Source organism: Antedon mediterranea, chromosome 3 (genome assembly GCF_964355755.1).
Source record: "Antedon mediterranea chromosome 3, ecAntMedi1.1, whole genome shotgun sequence".
Taxonomy (NCBI): Eukaryota; Metazoa; Echinodermata; class Crinoidea; order Comatulida; family Antedonidae; genus Antedon; species Antedon mediterranea.
This window is the reverse complement of record NC_092672.1, coordinates 20,043,257-20,060,805: the sequence shown is the minus strand read 5'-3', so window position 1 is coordinate 20,060,805 and position 17,549 is coordinate 20,043,257. Positions and strand designations below refer to the sequence as shown.

The window sequence follows — 17,549 nt, the reverse complement described above, 5'->3', positions numbered from 1 at the left end:
TTACAAATAATATACCATTAAACCATGGAGGTATTTATACCTCCATGACTAAACACAGTAAAACATTGCTATGTAATACTTTGCTGAAACTGTCACCATATAGTCGATTGAAATAGTACACTAATAATACGAAGTTTATATTTTTTGTACAGTAATTAGGTTATTAATTAATATTAACGTTCAGAAGGAACTGTCAGTAATAAAGTAGCCTAAACATCTCTATTCTGGGAATATCGTAAATTCGCTTTAATCGTCAATAAATAATTATCTAACTTAACTTAATTAGTAGGTCTTATGGTTTTGAATTGTTTCTTAGATTAGAGCCAATTCATATTTAAGTTGGTTTCTAACCACCAAAGTTGTTCTGCGTTTAGGGCATGTGATCCTTCATACCGTACCGTAGGCCTATCCCCTAATGGCTTTACAATGCTACTCATGCATGTGAGTGGGAGGGTGGTGGTGTGGGTGGTGGTTTAACTGCAATAATAAAGATGATTGTACATAATAGACGGCGACTGGAAAGGCTAGCTCATTATCCGTTTAAAAAAAATATCTATATCAAACCTCTGGAGCACAGATTGGATAAAATGGATCGAATTTCTGTTATGACGATACAGTACTTGTCTTTACGACGCCTGAGGGAATAGACACTTGTGGAACAGAGATTGGAATGTTTCATTTATCGCAGATCAAAACAGTTGTATAAGTGTATATTAAATCTATCAAAATAGTAGTTTTTTAAAGAAAATCGGCCTGTCTTCAACATTATGATGCTATACTCGAGCTGTTCAACCGGTTTTCAGCTATTAAAAACAATTATCGTAGGAGGAGATAGGAAAATGCGAAGCATACTCGTATTATTGTGTGCGGGTATTTTTCCATGGACATTCATTAGACAGTGTATACCACGATTGGAAAACACCCCTATTTGGGGCAAATCGTTGAACCTAAATTCGTTTTAATCGTCAATAACTAATTATCTAACTAAATTTAATTAGTAAACAGGGTTACATCAGATGGTTAAAATCAGTACCGAAAGTATGAACCAACTTTATATACCATCGAGTAAAAATTCTAGAAATAAACCGAGATTTATCGAATTTTGCCCTTACGTAAATTTATATATAGATACTGCTTGAACATTAGATGAAGGAGAAACTTCAATCACTGAATGTCAGTAATTCTTAAATAATTGACAGAAGGTGAAAAGGTGTAAAACTATCAAAGATTTAACATCTACAAGAAATAATTCAGAAACAGAAGGACTTGATTGTTCCATAGTTTTGTACAACAATACTGTAAATGAAATTCTGTATTTACCTAAAATAATACAAGGTTAGGTAAAAGGAAAATCAACATTAAGTTCATATTTTATTAATTTTTTACAAAAATACTACATAGTGTAAATTTTAGTTCATTTAAAATATTAAATAATTCAGTGTTTGAACTATCAAGAACTATTGGTGGTTGGACACTATTGTTGGACACAGATACCTGGGTCTAGGTCTTTATACATGCTGATATAGAGAGTAGAAGGCATGGAACCACATTAGCACTATTTAGTCAGTGAAATCAACTAGTAGCCACATGCTAGAAAGATGTCCTATTCACGCTGCCGTGCTGTTTAAGGATATTTTATGCTGTGGGTACAATGAGTATATTTGGACTGCATAGCATTCGCTGGGTTAGTGTTACCGCAGCCGCTAACGCAGGGGTTGAAGGTAGGTTGTTAAAAAGCATGACCAATGAAAGGTAAGCCACATGTTAAAGGTTTCCTAGTCGTTGTAGTACGGGTTATTATGTCTTCCAGTTCGATATTTGTGCCAAAATAGAATTTTTTAGCTAACTTTGTTATTCTTGAGATGCTGAATCCAAAAAAGTTAGGTGCCATTTTTTTCGACCACTCCTTCAGCCGCAATTTTGTATTTCAAAATGGCCGACGTTCCACACTAAAGCTGGTCATCCATGGTATCATTGGAAAGGGAATGTATTACTGATTATTTTATTCCATTACACCCATATCAATAAATGCATAGTTACATAGTAATTGCGAAATTAAACAAATCACGTGATCAATAAAGGTCAAAAGGTTAAAAGGCAATTTCACCAAAATACTGTACTGTTTGGTATCGTTGGATAGATTTTTTTATTCTGAATACAGTTTTATTGGGACAAAATCGAGCAAAGTTAGAATATGATATGGTTCATTGGATAACAAATTATGGAAAATATTCTTTCTTTCATTTAATTCAGATTCGAGCTGTGCGCATGTGTAGATCAGTATTGAAATACAGATGGTTACAGAGTATTTAATGAAGCATAGGTTATAGGATTAAACGCCCTTATTAAATAACTTATATGAAGCCGGGCACATTCCCTCTACCCACTGCCATTACTTCATGTCGTCAAAATATCCGATAGGTCCAATCTCAGCATAAATTATACAACCCACAATCTTCCTATCAGTTTAAAATCGCTGTGATAGTAGATATTGTCATCTTTGAAGGAATGGTTTTTTAAATAGGTCTACCAAAAATCACACAATTTAATAATAATTATCATTATTATTAATTATGATGAACCAGATATAAAAAAAGAAAAAAAAAGAATAGAAAAATATACTCGAGTAGGTGAAAGATTGTTGCATACAGTATTACTGAAAATTGTCTGTATATATATTACCTTATTTTGTGATGTCACCGATGCCCCCTTATTTATGAGACAGGTCACCATTTCTAATGTAGGATCCTTAAACATATTAGCCAGATGTGTATGTAGTGGAGTGTTTCCATTCTGGAAAGAGATTATAATCATCAGGTTTTAAAAAACTGATTAAAGAAAAAATGTTACATTGGTATTCTGTCACATGACAATTTTATTCCTAACTCATTTATAGCAGAAAAATAACAGAGTTACATTGACTAAGGCTATAGTGCCACTCACTCTTCTGTATAAAAATAAATATGTAAATTCCTTTTTTTCTTTTTATTTTGCAAATGTACAACCTCTGATGCATTTTACAAATTATATATTTATACCATGTGCATATTTATACTATGTTCAGACATACAATGTTGTCTTTTTTTTAATGATATTTTTTTTATGAAAGTTGTAATTTACAAAAATATCCCAAAGTGAAAATAATTTTAGATCAGGAATATATGCCTTTCTCAGTTCCAATATAAAAAAACAATATATATATATTTTTGTTGATTTTTTTAAAATACAATATTGGAGGTTGCACTGATATGTTATACAGTATCATTAATTGATAAAAAGTGTTACTGTAATAGTAGACCAAAATAATAAATATTTTGTCATTATCACTGGCAAGCCCAATAAACTATACTGTCATGTGACCATTAACAAGTCAGAACTATATTTGATCTTGATCTACCTAAAAAAATAATTGATTTTAAATGAAGGTTGGTAGTAGACATTAGGATAACACAATTCAACAACATTTGTATTTATTAATATTTCAGTGATACTCATTAATATCCTGAGCATTCTAATTCTGAGTTCTAACTTATGCATATTTGACCTTGATGAAAACAGTGTTTTTAGATGAGCTTCATCAATTTTGGAAAGTTCTCTCTCGGACTCCTTAACATAACCGCATCTCTATTTAGAGCGGGGCATGGTCTCTTTCTTGATAAAATAGTTTCTATAATATTGAACTGAAAAGAGTTTATCTTGACTGCACAACATAGAAACATTGTAAGATATTTTATTCTTTAATCCGTTCATCTTGTTTAGTTTCACAAATACTGTATAAACCACAACGACGACAACAACAAAATTAACAACTAAAATTATAAATCAAATGATAATAGGGAAATGATGTGATCACATTAAATCAAACTTTACTTTAAAGTGTATGAATCTCAACTGCAGCAACAGATATCAAATGGTCTGATCATATAAATTACTAGCATCAGCACCCGTCTTTGTGTGAGCCCTACAGACGAACAGATTTCAAGGTTGACGTAGTTAAACTTAAAAATGCAAGAGTTGTAATTGAAATCTCATTTTCTATGTTTAAAGTAGGCTATGCATGAATGTTTGCGGTCAGTAACTTTCATTGTAACAAAAATAAATACAGAATATTTTACACTTCTGTATATTTTAAATACACTTTAGGTATATCGTCCATAATCTGAAGTTAAAAAAGCAAGTACACATTATTTACAAATTCGAAAGTATTGCTAGAACATACTGAATTGAAAAGAATTTTGAAATTGATGGTACGTCCGTAGATATGCAAATAATAAATATTATTATTTAAATTAATAATTACTGTACAGTACAAAAAAAATGTTTCCTACAGTAGTAGCCGTTTATAACTGAAATACACAAAACAAATAAGATACAAAATGTGACGATGTTATTATCTTTACATGTAATTAGGAAGCTTACGGAAGAATTATAAATTACTCCATGGGCTTATACTATATATACATTAAGAATAATATAATAGGCAAAGTATGTTTGTGCGTATAGAGTACAAGGAGAAAAAACGTAAACATACATAAAACAGTGATGAAAAACAAGATGAACCAGGAGGTAAATCTATATTGAAATTTGTCAAGGTGATTATTGATGAAGGTTGTGGGAAGTGAATTAAGTAAACTTAAACATTTAGTAACTTGTACAATAAAAAGAATAGTCAATGTGAAAGAGGGTTAAGAAGGCAATCAGCATGTATGAGTAGCCATAATGCATTTAAAATAAAAAGAATAGTCAATGTGAAAGAGGGTTAAGAAGGTAATCAGCATGTATGAGTAGCCATAATGCATTTAAAATAATAAGAATAGTCAATGTGAAAGAGGGTTAAGAAGGTAATCAGCATGTATGAGTAGCCATAATGCATTTAAAATAATAAGAATAGTCAATGTGAAATAGGGTTAAGAATGCAATCAACATATGAGTAGCCATAATGCATTTAAAATCAAAATCAGTAAGTCATTAAAATAAAGTTGATATGGTTTAATTGACTTTTCAATTATTTTAAGGCTTAAATAATGAAAAATTCAAGAGAATTAAGTTCACAAACTGAGAATACGCATTAAGTTACAGCAAGTGCAGGTGTTGGTTGTAAGAAATCTTGTGCGCGTAACTTTGTGAAACATGCCATTTTTAATCCATAGAAAGTTGACTCTTGATATGACTTAAATTAAAAAAGTGTCAATACAAAATGACATTTGACAATCATTCAAATTCATAAAATCGCACGAAAGTCATGTTGCGCAACTCTGACGTTTAAAAAAAATAGTAGGTGCACAACTTTACGAAGTTATGAAATATTGAATGAAAGAAGAATAATACAGGTAAAAAAAGTTGATGATGATTTTATACAATCACAAGGAGTTATCCGCCAAGGTGTGGATAACTATATTATGCAGCCATTTTACAGAAAAAATATTTATGCTAAAAAATGTTATCTTTTGAAATAAAGTGTGGTAGTTGATTAACTTGGATTATGTAAAAGAAAAAAATCCAGATTATTCTGTCCTAGCGACGGATAGCGAATAGGTCGAATAGAAAAATGATTTGACCCCATGTGTATCATCACATACAGGGTAGATGTTTATTTTTGGGGTGTATATTAAAATCTTTTTCAAAAGAAAAAAAAGAGATGAATCTATTAAAATAAAGAAGATTTAATGTTATGACTATTTATTTGATGTTAAATTATGGTTTTATGGAATGAAACTACGAAACAGTATTCGCTGTATAAATACTGTATTCAGGTTGGATAAGGTATTCAGATTAAGGTGTAGTATAATTATTCAGATGGGTATTGTAAATACTATCTATACATGTTGGTAGTGTATTACTACAAAATGTGAACATATATTGTTATAGTAGTATAAACAATCAGAATACAACTGATATGACCATTCTATAACTTCTGGTGAAGTTTTATTAAGTTCTCTAAATAAATCAATGATTAAAAATGTCTAATAATGGCATTTCAACTAAGTATTAAATAGGCTGTGTACATCATAAGCACTGTAATACAGTAGTTGTCATGATAGTGTGTATGATCATACTGCTGTTACGCACACTCTAATAACCTTAAGATAATGAAGCCTAGTGTATAGCTACAAATGAATATCAATATATTATCTACAATTGTAACTCAAAGTATTGATATGGTTTGGCATGGTAAGGTCCTGGTCAAATCAATTTACACAATTATTATTTAAAGAACATTTTAAGGCACTGTAATCAATAACTATTTAAAAGAGTACCCATGGGACTACAGAGGTGATTACTGAGTAATACTTGCATGTAATAAGTTTGTTTGTCCCAAAATTTAGTCTGTCCATTTGTCTGTAGTCTATCCAATTTTTTTGGAAATTAAATCAAGCAAATTGACCAATCACAATGTGATGGATTATCCAAACTGTTGCTTGTTATTGGTCAACTCGCTTGCGTAGCGCCTACATTGTGTTGACAACCAAAGCTTAGTTTTTAGTAAACCAAGTTTTATTTCTGGTTGACTATTATTTACTTTTAACAAAAAAGCAAATAATCACCCTCAACTAGCACTGTATGTTTGGTAGGCTTTATAACAGTTTTATGTATCATCATCTACATCAAAGAAAAGAACTTATAGTAGTACTAGATGTACAGGGTTAAAAAGTCAAACTGGGCGAAGCCATTTCACAGCATGGAGCAGCTCCCCCTCCAAACTAGGAAGTCAAAACTATTAATTCCTATAGAGGGCTCAGTCAATTACTCTATCCCCCTATAGTATTAGCAGATCCCCTCTATGATTTTGACTTTCTAATTTGATGAGGGCGCGCTACTCCATGGCTCACAATGGCGCCACCCATTAGCTCTATTCTATCTCACAATGCCTTTCGAAATTGTTACACGCTTCGGACGAACAGGAGATTCTTGTGTTATAAGGTACAATAGTATAGAAATATACCAATTTATTTGTATTTTAGTTATTCTGTTTTTTGTTTTTTTAGGCTTCATCATTCAAATGTATTTATTCTGAATTAATTTGAATGTTAATGTAAGAGGCTGAATGTAATGACAAAGAGAGTATTATTGTTTTACAGTAGAAAGAAACTATACGAATGAAATTGTCAGTCATAAATGAATATATATGATGGAAAGAAAGACATTTTAAAAATCCCAAATTTTTGGTAAAGGGTGAATGAGTAGAATGTATGACTGACATGACTCAGAAGCCTGATTCTAAGAGGTCTCTGTTGACTATACATTTACAACAAAAATGAAAATACTGACAATGATTAGTACTACTGTATTAGCTGTTGCACGTAGTGTGCTATTAATTTACAATAAAACCTATTATATAACACCTATATAAATTCCTGTCATTTGATTGGACGAATGTGGGTCACATGGCGTGCAATAGTACGCACTATTCAACGATCGTTAAATAGTACTTTTTGAAACATTTTTGTGTACGAAAAAAAAAACGTCTCGCGAATGAAAAAAAATCTAGTACACAAATTATCCTATATGATATGGCTATGTACTGTGAAATACAACAGCGCCACCTGTCGTCTGGTCTCAGTTTCATTTGTAAACACCACCGCGAGATATGCAACAGCAGCAGATATTTGTGTACGATTTGGACATTATGTACTAATTTCATTCAAAATGGCATTTAAATTAGCTTTAGATCGTTTTTAGGATTTTGATTAATTAATGGGGACATCCCTACAAGACGTGGAATTGTTGGAAAAACCATAATTAGCTTAGATAAGTTCCAATTGTCTGTCGAAGTTTTGCCTTTCAGCCAAGCTAGTACTAGGCTACTAGACCTAGCCTAGGCCATGCTAGTATTTAGGCTAGGCCTAGCCTAGGCGTTTTAGCCTTGCTAGGCCTAGGATTGTTTGGTCGTTTGTTGACATAATTAACACAAAAGTAGGTGTGTTTACGAAATCCATATAAATATAACATTCAATATAACATTATTAAAAACCAAATGTTACTGTTTTTAATCAATGTGTGTGAATGAAATGTAGTAAGCTTTGGCTAGGGTAGGGCTACCTTTTATTTGATTCAAATAACTAGAATTTATTTAGATGTTATATAAAACAAATAATGAATGTTTTGTATTCGTGTAATGGTACAAATAATGGCACTTGGTGAATGATGAAAGGTTATATCAACTCGGCTTTGCCTCGTTGATATAACCTTTCATCATTCACCTCGTGCCATTATTTGTACCATTACACTCATAAACATTCATTATTTGTATACTAGTGACTTTATGACAGGATGGTAGACAAAGGGGACGGTAAATGAAAGGATACGGTAATCTACACAAAATATTAATCTGTGCATGCTTATGAGCATACTCTGTTCTGTTCATTATCAGGACTTATATTTGGTCAATTTAACATTCAATCCAATGGACAGAGTAAAGTTCATTGCGTCATTTTGAAACTTTGCAACAATAAAAAATGGATGTACAGTACGCATGGAATACACATTGTAGTTTTTCATTTTTAGTTAAACTTAATTAAAACATCATATTTTGTCATTAATGTATATTAAATATGTGGTGGTTGTGAATTCAATTCAATTTAATTTCAATTTAATAACATTTATTCAATAATGGTAAGACAAGAAAAACAAGCATCCTTGTAGCCTCTTTTTAAAGCCCCATTCCCTACGTTTTTTAGATCTAATTTAAGATCACAAACTATATTTAATGTAAAAATAATACTATATGGTCCTATTGCGATAACTTTTTTGGTCTCTAAACGGTTAAAAATGTGAAAAATAAGTCGATTCTAATAATTATAGCGGCCCGCTATAAATCCCAAAATGCATTGCGCGCGGATTGATATTTTTGTTTTTCACCTGTAATTCGCCCACTTTTCGATCGATCGTGAGGCCAAAACAAATGGAAGACTCCTAACTTTTCAGCGAAAATACCGGGTTTTCCCCAATTTGTATCAACGGAGTCTGGCAAAAATAGAAAGACAATTAATGCAGCAACTATAAAACGTTAGGCTAGGTATATAGCTCGCGTACGATGTTCGTACGTTACCGATGTTTACCAGCTAGGCCTACAAAACTAAGCCTAGCTAGGCTAGGCCTAAGACCGTCCACGAGAGGTCGATCGCCGCGAGCTACTTAGGTAGTGCATTGTTTCTCACTTTTTATCATAATTTACCATAAAACGTACATTTAAGACAAGGAATGACATGGTTTAATGTTTTTAAAGTGATATATATGTATTATTTTCCAAAAAACGTCCAAAATTGCAGGGAAGGGGTCTTTAAGGTTTTTAATAGGTGTTTTAATTCATCCTTTTGAACTTTGCTAACTAAACTTTAAGAGCCATTGTCTGTAAAAATCAAAGATTTGGTGCCAGATGTAAAAAAATGGATTTCTCTCAAATTTTTACCATGAATAGACATTTCAATAAAAAGCATATCTACAACATTCATTTATTTTTTAGCCTCCGTTGCCATGGCAACGGTCAATTATCCAAATTTTGATGTTTTTGCCATTTTCACATTAATTTATGTGTGAAATTATAGGAAAATTTTCAATAAAAAAAACATTATAACAATACAGCTTGAACATTAGATGAAGGCAGCGTTGCCAGCGATAAAATTTAAATTATGCCGTATCCTGTCTCAAATAATGCCAGATTGGGAAAAATAATGCCAGATCCCCAAAATCTGGCCCTAAACAGCGCCACCAACGGTTGTATGTCTAATAAACGTTTGTAAAACCCCAACTGACACAAAATAGGGCCTAAATTGTATCCCTATGTCGTTCAAAAATTGTATTTTTAGTTTTGTGAGTAATAACTAATAATTCTAAAAATATCTGGGGTGCGAAAATGGTAATTGCAAATGAAACAAACACCAACCCACGAACCCTTCTCCCCCGCCCCACCCCCCCCCCCCCAAAAAAAAACCTGTTACAGCCATGGAAATTTAGAATTTTTTAGCAGATATGAGAGCTGCTTGATCTTTGCACTTAATTTCAAATATGAAAGGATCTTAGCCCACCATAATTAGAAAATGGCAATTATAATTTAAAATAGGAAATAAAAATATATATTAAGTGTCTCCAGGACCTCAGCCCCACCATGGTTGATAAGAAAATTTTGAAAAATGCTGATGTCCGGAAATGCCACTTAATTTAAAATATGAAATAAAAATATATTTATTAGTGTCTCCAGAATCTTAGCCCACCATAGTTCGAAAATGGCAATTATAATTGAAAATAGGAAATCAAAATATATATTAAGTGTCTCCAGGACCCCAGCTTCACCATGGCTGGTGCTGAAGGAAGAAAATTGGGAAAAATAGAGCTGCTCAATGGGCGGAAATGGCACTTAATTTCAAATATGAAATAGAAATATATTTATTAGAACCTCCAGGATCTTAGCCCATTATAGTTTTGAAAATGGCAATTATAATTTAAAATAGAAAATAAAAATATATATCAAGTGTCTCCAGGACCTCAGCCCCACCATGGTTGAGGGTGAGGTAAAAAAAAATGGAAAAATAGAGCTGCTCGATGGGCGGAAATGGCACTTAATTTTAAATAAAAATTACCTCGCCCACATGGTCACTACTGGGGCTGAGAGGTGAAGAACATTTGGAAAAATAGGGTTGCTACGACGATGCAAATGGAACATAATTTGAAATATGGAAAACAAATTCTCCTAGAAGAAATTCTTTTTAAAATTAGAGCTTCTAATTAGTTACTGGAAATTGCCATTTTAAGGGTTGGGGTAGGGGTGCGGCCACTTATAATTATGAACTGAAACAACAAAGCCCCTTTCATAATGTTTTCGTTCAATTGTCTCTATATCTGGGGATCCAATAACCTGCATGGTCTCTGAAATAGAGCAACATAATTGGCCAATAGCTAGCCTCTTCGGATTTGTTGTGCTGCCTATATCGCAGACACGGTAGTTTTCGAGCAGCCTTCCTATCCGAAGAGTCTATTTAAGTCCGAAACAAAAGGATGGAAGAACTATTGTACGGAAAACCCGAACAGATCTGTTTTGTTTTGTTTTATGATATTGTGTAAGGTGATATGTATTAAATTGCAAGATTAAACAAAATATTTTATTTTTGTTCTGTGGTATATTATTTTTTTGGTTGTTCAAAAAACACAAAATTATGCCAGATTATGCTAAAAACGGCTAAATAATGCCGCGGCATTATGCCAGATGCCATGGGCCTCTAAATAATGCCAAAAAGCATAATAATGTCAGAAATGGCAACTATGGATGAAGGAGAAACTTCAATCACTGAATGTCAGTAATTCTTAAATAATTGACAGAAGGTGAAAAGGTGTAAAACTAATCAAAGATTTAACATTACAAGAAATAATTCAGAAACAGAAGGACTTGATTGTTCCATAGTTTTGTACCACAATACTGTAAATGAAATTCTGTATTTACCTAAAATAATACAAGGTTTAGGTAAAAGGAAAATTAACATTTAGTGCATATTTTATTTTTAATTTTTACAAAAATACTACATAGTGTAAATTTTAGTTTATTTAAAATATTAAATAATTCAGTGTTTGAACTATCAAGAACTATTGGTGGTTGGACATTATTGTTGGACACGATACCTGGGTCTTTATACATGCTGATATAGAGAGTAGAAGGCATGGAACTACATTAGCACTATTTAGTCAGTGAAATCGACTAGTAGCCACATGCCACTAGCAAGATGTCCTATTCACGCTGCCGTGCTGTTTAAGGATATTTTACGAAGATGTGGGTACAATAAGTATCTATTTGGACTGCATAGCATTCGCTGGGTTGGTGTTACCTTAGCCGCTAACGCAGGGGTTTAAGGTAGGTTGTTAAAAAAGCATGACCGATGAAAGGTAAGCCACGTGTTAAAGGTTTCCCAGTTGTTGGGCTTATAGTAATGTTGTTATATGCATTCAGCCAAATGTGTACTGTGAATAAAGTGTATGTAGACAAGCAATTTTATGTCTCTTGTCTGTTATTTAACATTCTTGATACGGTGCTCTACTACAGGGGAAGGGAAGTTGGACTATTCTGTCTTAGAGGGTGGAAATGGGAAGATAAATTTAGTTTACTACTAAAAACTATAGCACAAAAATAAAAATGTGAAGTTGCACAAAAACACCAGAAATGTATTAAAACGTTATATTACATATATTTAGTCATCTGATAATATTTTTTCCCACACTGTTTATTTTTCCTTTATTGTAACACAATAAAATCACAAAAATTATGAAACATTAACTATTAGAATGTATGATCAATAGAAATTTATTGCCAATTAAGACTTTATATTGGTACCATGAGAGAATTCAACTAGTTAAAGCCATAAAAAAGTAAATAAATGAATTACTATGAGGTATTGTAGTTGTAAAATAAACATTTTCTATGCATATTATTAGTTAAAAAATGAAAAAAATATTGCTAAATGTGTATGAAATTGGTCTGAATCAAATCAATAAACTAAGAATAATTCCATTTATTTATTCATAGGAAAATTGTTATGGGATATAGTTTTATTAAATTTAATTTTTAAAGGAGATAAATCTTAATTTACTCTCTGAACATGAATGTAATTCTATTGAAAAGGTAGGACCATCAAACTGAAACAAGGATGAACCAAGGTCAATATTAGTTTTAAAAAAAGGTTGTGCTGAAATAGAATCTACAACAATGAAGACAATTGTAATACATTTATATAATGCAAAGTCATTTACATCCATTGATTAAAATATAAAGTTATGCTACAATAACTTGGCATATATTTTTTTTAAATTGTTAAATAGCTTGTACTGAAAATTGAAATTATAATATAAGTTCTTTTAAAAGTAATCTTTTAACATTAATGTTAGAAAATGTTAAACTTTTTAAAATGATTAAAGTTGAACCTTAAATATAGCTACTGTATGTTTATCCTCAAAAAAGTTTTGTTTGATAAAGTTGGATGATGGAGATAAATATCAATGAATAAAACATGATATAAAGTGCAACTGCAGACTTTGCGAAGCACTGGTGATCACCATTGTCAGTGGTCTAAAATATGTCATAATGTTAAATGTTGGATACACTCTGAACTTGTTACAGTTGTGTAGAACATTTAAGTCTAAGTTCAGCTTTCTTGTGTTTCTTAGTGGTATTTCACCTCTAATGTAGGTTGTTTAGTGTTAAACAATTTCCATTTATTTTTTGTTTACTATAATTTACTATGTGTGTATGTATATCTAAATAAATTTTAAGAAATAAACATTTTTTTAAATAGACTAAAAATATTGCTATGGATCAATCATCACCTAGTTATGCTAATGATGATTTGTTTATTTTTTCATTTTGTATGACATTGTAATGGTGGTTTGATACTGTAATTATTATGTAAGGTGATTTGTTAAAAACTAGGTACGGTAAATAACTTACAAAAATTATATTTGTGCCGCTATTTCAGTTTTATTTATGTTTGTTAATCCTGAGTATAAAGAAAGAATAAATGTGGCAGATATACTATCTGTATCTTATATTGTATATGGAAAAAATAATTACAACCTAATAACAAAGAACTATAATTGTGGTGTGTATTAAAAGATCACTTTAGCTCTCAACCAAATTCTGCATCATCATTCTTGGGATTGGTGGTGGTTACTATAACCAGGAGGTGGTTGGAGTTGGTGGTGATGTTGTTGAAAGGAATAAAGGCAAATGAGTATGATAATAATTATAAAATAAATGAATACAGTCTATATGTCTATCAACTAGCATCTTTGATCATTTGTACCTCTATGTGATATATAGGTAGAATCATAGTGTTTCAAAAGTTATTAAACAGTTTTGTGAAAATGAACTAAAAAAAATTGAAATTTTGTGTAATAGAAGTGTACATAATTCCGACTTAATTATCTACACTTTGGAATAAGGATTATATTTCAATAGTATGTTGCTGTAGTTTTTATTGTTTATAAAGAGTTCAATGGAAATGTTTAAACATGACAAAATGTATAGTGTCATAGCAATTTTTATGACTAAATATCAGAGAAAAAAATATATTGAAAAACTTCAAATAATGCCAATTCTAGCATCAATACAGTTAAATAAAAACATTAAATAGCATTATAACATGCAGATATTATTATTCAAAAGATCATTATATTTAAAATACAAAATATCAAAAAATATGACTATGAAAGAATGTATAACTTACTATGTCTTGGATATTGATGTCTGACCCTGCATCAACCAGCAGGTTACAGCAGGCTGAGTGACCTGCCTTAGCTGCCCAATGCAAAGCTGATTCTCCACCCTAAAATATAAAATCATACAAGTTACATCTTTTACATATTTATTGGTTAATTAATATTTTATATAATTATACATCCATTAAGTGTCAATTTTCAAATTCAATTTGTAACTTGTATTTGCTGTGTGTGTGATCATATACGCAATGCACACAAATACTATCAAATTAGCTTTTTTAAATTTTATTTCTACTTTTGTATACATTTTTATTATTATTCCAGTTTTTACATAAAAATGTTGTTGCCTGGTATTTAAATTAATTAACTTTTTTTTTATTTAATATTGTTTAAATATTAAACTACTGGATTGGTTTGGTGTACAAACTTTTACTTTCAGGGGCATGTTTATTTTTATTTTTATTTTATTTTATTTTATTCAATCAAAACCAACAGCGATAAATACCGCCACTAACAGGTTTGAAACATAAAGCAATACAACATCAAAAACGGTTAACAATAAAATACAGATAAAATATATACTGTATATATATATATAAAACATAGATTGGCATGCCATAAATAATTTCAATTAAAACAGGTTATGCAGACTGTTCAAGAAGTGAACATATCATCGTCCTCTTAAAATAACCAAGTCTATCATTAAAAATATCGATATGATTGCTATTTAGATTATTAAATGTATAAGGTAGTCTATGGAAAAGTCCCCTCTTAGTACAGTCGACACGGCTAAAAGGAATATGCAATAAATGTCTATTTCGTGTACGACCAGGAACATTTAAACTAAATAGTGAAATTAATGAACAGTCATATTTAGAATTTAAAATATTATATAAAAAAACCATATCAGATATCGTTCGACGATTGCTGACAGAATCAATGGAAAAGGCAAAATTAACACAGTTATAAGACAGGAATCGAACAAACTTCCGTTGAACAGTGTCGATTCGACGGGCCTGACATGGAGAAATTGAATTGAAAATTGCGGAACAATATTCAAGGTGAGGACGTATAATAGATTTGTATAAAGATAAAAGTGCCCTGCCGTCGTTCATAAACCTACAATTTCTCCATATTAAGCCCATCATTCTATTAGCTTTTGACAACACATGATTAATATGTGAACAAAAATTTAATTTACTATCAATAAAAATACCTAAGTCTTTCCATACATAAACCATCTCAAGATCATGTCCACTCAGATTATAATTGAAGAGCACAGGCCTTTTTTTAAGTGTTATAGATAAATATTTGCATTTATTAGCATTAAGTTTTATCCCCCACTTCTCCGTCCATTCCACGAGACCATCCAGATCCTCCTGAAGTGAAAAAGCATCCTGTGGAGTGGTAATCACTTTAAACAATTTCAGATCGTCAGCAAATAAAAGAGACTCGGAATGATTAAATTTTAAAGGAAGATCGTTGATAAATAAATTAAACAAAAGCGGGCCCAGGATCGAGCCCTGCGGAACGCCCGATAACACAGGGAGCCAATCAGATGCCTCTCCCCCAATGACAACACGCTGTTGTCTATTAGTTAAATAGCTTTTAAACCAACTTAACAGTGAACCGGATAAACCAAATTTAGAAAGTTTAAAAATAAGCAAATCATGGGAAACGGAATCAAAAGCCTTAGAGAAATCAGTGTAAATCACATCGCACTGCTTCTTGCTGTTAATTGCATCGTATGATGTAGCAAGAAGCAGTGCGAGGTTGGTTTGACATGATCTCCCAGAGACAAAACCATGCTGCCTAGGACTTAAAGCATTAGCAACATGTGATGACAAACCATCATGCACAATGCGCTAAAAAATCTTAGACATAGTAGGCAATAACGAAATAGGACGATAGTTACAGATTAGTTTTTTGGGACCACTCTTGTGAATTGGGACAATATTAGCGTGTTTCCAAGATGAAGGAAAAACCCCAGAATTAATAGATAGCTGAAACAATTTGCAAAGCGGATAAGAGAGTGAGGAGGAGGCACCCTTTAAGACAACGTTACTAATCTGATCAATGCCAGTAGCTTTATTGATATCAATGTTACTAAGTGCCTTTTCCACAGAATGCTGATTCACAGACAGAGAACTTAAGTTATCCACCGCATAGTCAGGAAGACCTGGATAGTACCGGGGAACATCCGGAGAAGGCTCACTGAAAAAAGAATGAAAATAAGAATTAAATGTGGTAGCTTTATCATAATTAGACTGGAATGAAATGTTATCGTGACTCATGACAGAAGGAAGATTATTTGACTTGTATTTAGTTTTCATCCAGCTCCAGAATCTTTTACTGTTAGTGACAATTTGCTTAGCCAAAGAGTCCAAGTAATCTTTGTACTTTTTATTGCACATTTTTTTAAAAGACGCGCGAGCAAATTTGAAATTACTTTGGGCTAACCGATTATTATTTTTTTTCAGATATCTATAATACTTTTCTTTGAGTTGAAGCGCACTTCTCAACTCATTGTCAAACCACGGAGGAAGCTTTCTGCGCTTTCTAATTTTAGGCACTGTGTCATTGACGGCAGCATTTAACAAATTATAAAACATATCCAAAGCTTCATTTAAATCACCTTCAAAATCAATTAAGACACTCCATGGAACACAGTTAAGAGTATTACATAGATTATTGACATCAAGTGCTTTAAAATTGTAAATTATACTTTTACGATTCAAATTATCATTACTACATTTAACATCAAAATTTAAACGGAAATCAATTCTCAAAGATGAGTGGTCAGATAAAAAAATATCGTTGGCAGTATAGACTTTGTCGGAAATGTTTTTACTACAAATAACAAGATCAAGCATTTTATCCATTCTTGTACAGTACGTATTGCATTGAAATAGGCCACAGCTAGAAAGCAATACATCAAGTAAGTGTTCTCCCATGGACTGAGCTGGAGCAGAATAAGGGTTGCTACTCCAATTAATTTCGGGCAGGTTGAAATCTCCAAAAATGAGGAATTCAATATATTTAAATTATCCTTTGTGCGATCATAGAACAAAGAAATAGTTCATTGCTCTATGGTGTGATGGTGGCATTAGCTAGTACAAGTTATTGTGAGTGTAGCATATCCTATTTTATCGATTGCTTTGGTACTTTCATTTCAATTGGAAGCCTTGCACATGGTTATTATTTTGTATGTAATGCAAATCTATTATTTTATATTATCAGAGATAATGGCCTGCACTATTCTAAAGAAAGATTTGTTAGTGTACCAACAAAACATTGTCCGTTTTAAGAGGTTTGACGTACACACATTAGTCTAAACATTGATTGTTTCCAGG

At 31.7% G+C, this 17,549-nt stretch overlaps 1 protein-coding gene across 1 annotated transcript in view; it reads right to left on the bottom strand.

The window, feature by feature from the left end:
- The window catches only part of LOC140044127 (uncharacterized), a 45,977-nt gene extending 29,169 nt beyond the window's left edge, over positions 1-16,808 (bottom strand). The window contains exons 1-3 of the mRNA XM_072088607.1: positions 16,690-16,808; positions 16,257-16,410; positions 14,205-14,303 (exon numbers count right to left, since the gene is read on the bottom strand). Of these exons, the coding sequence (XP_071944708.1) occupies positions 14,205-14,303; positions 16,257-16,410; positions 16,690-16,808 (372 nt within the window). The remainder of the gene's footprint in view (positions 1-14,204; positions 14,304-16,256; positions 16,411-16,689) is intronic.
- Between the last annotated feature and the right edge of the window lie 741 nt (positions 16,809-17,549).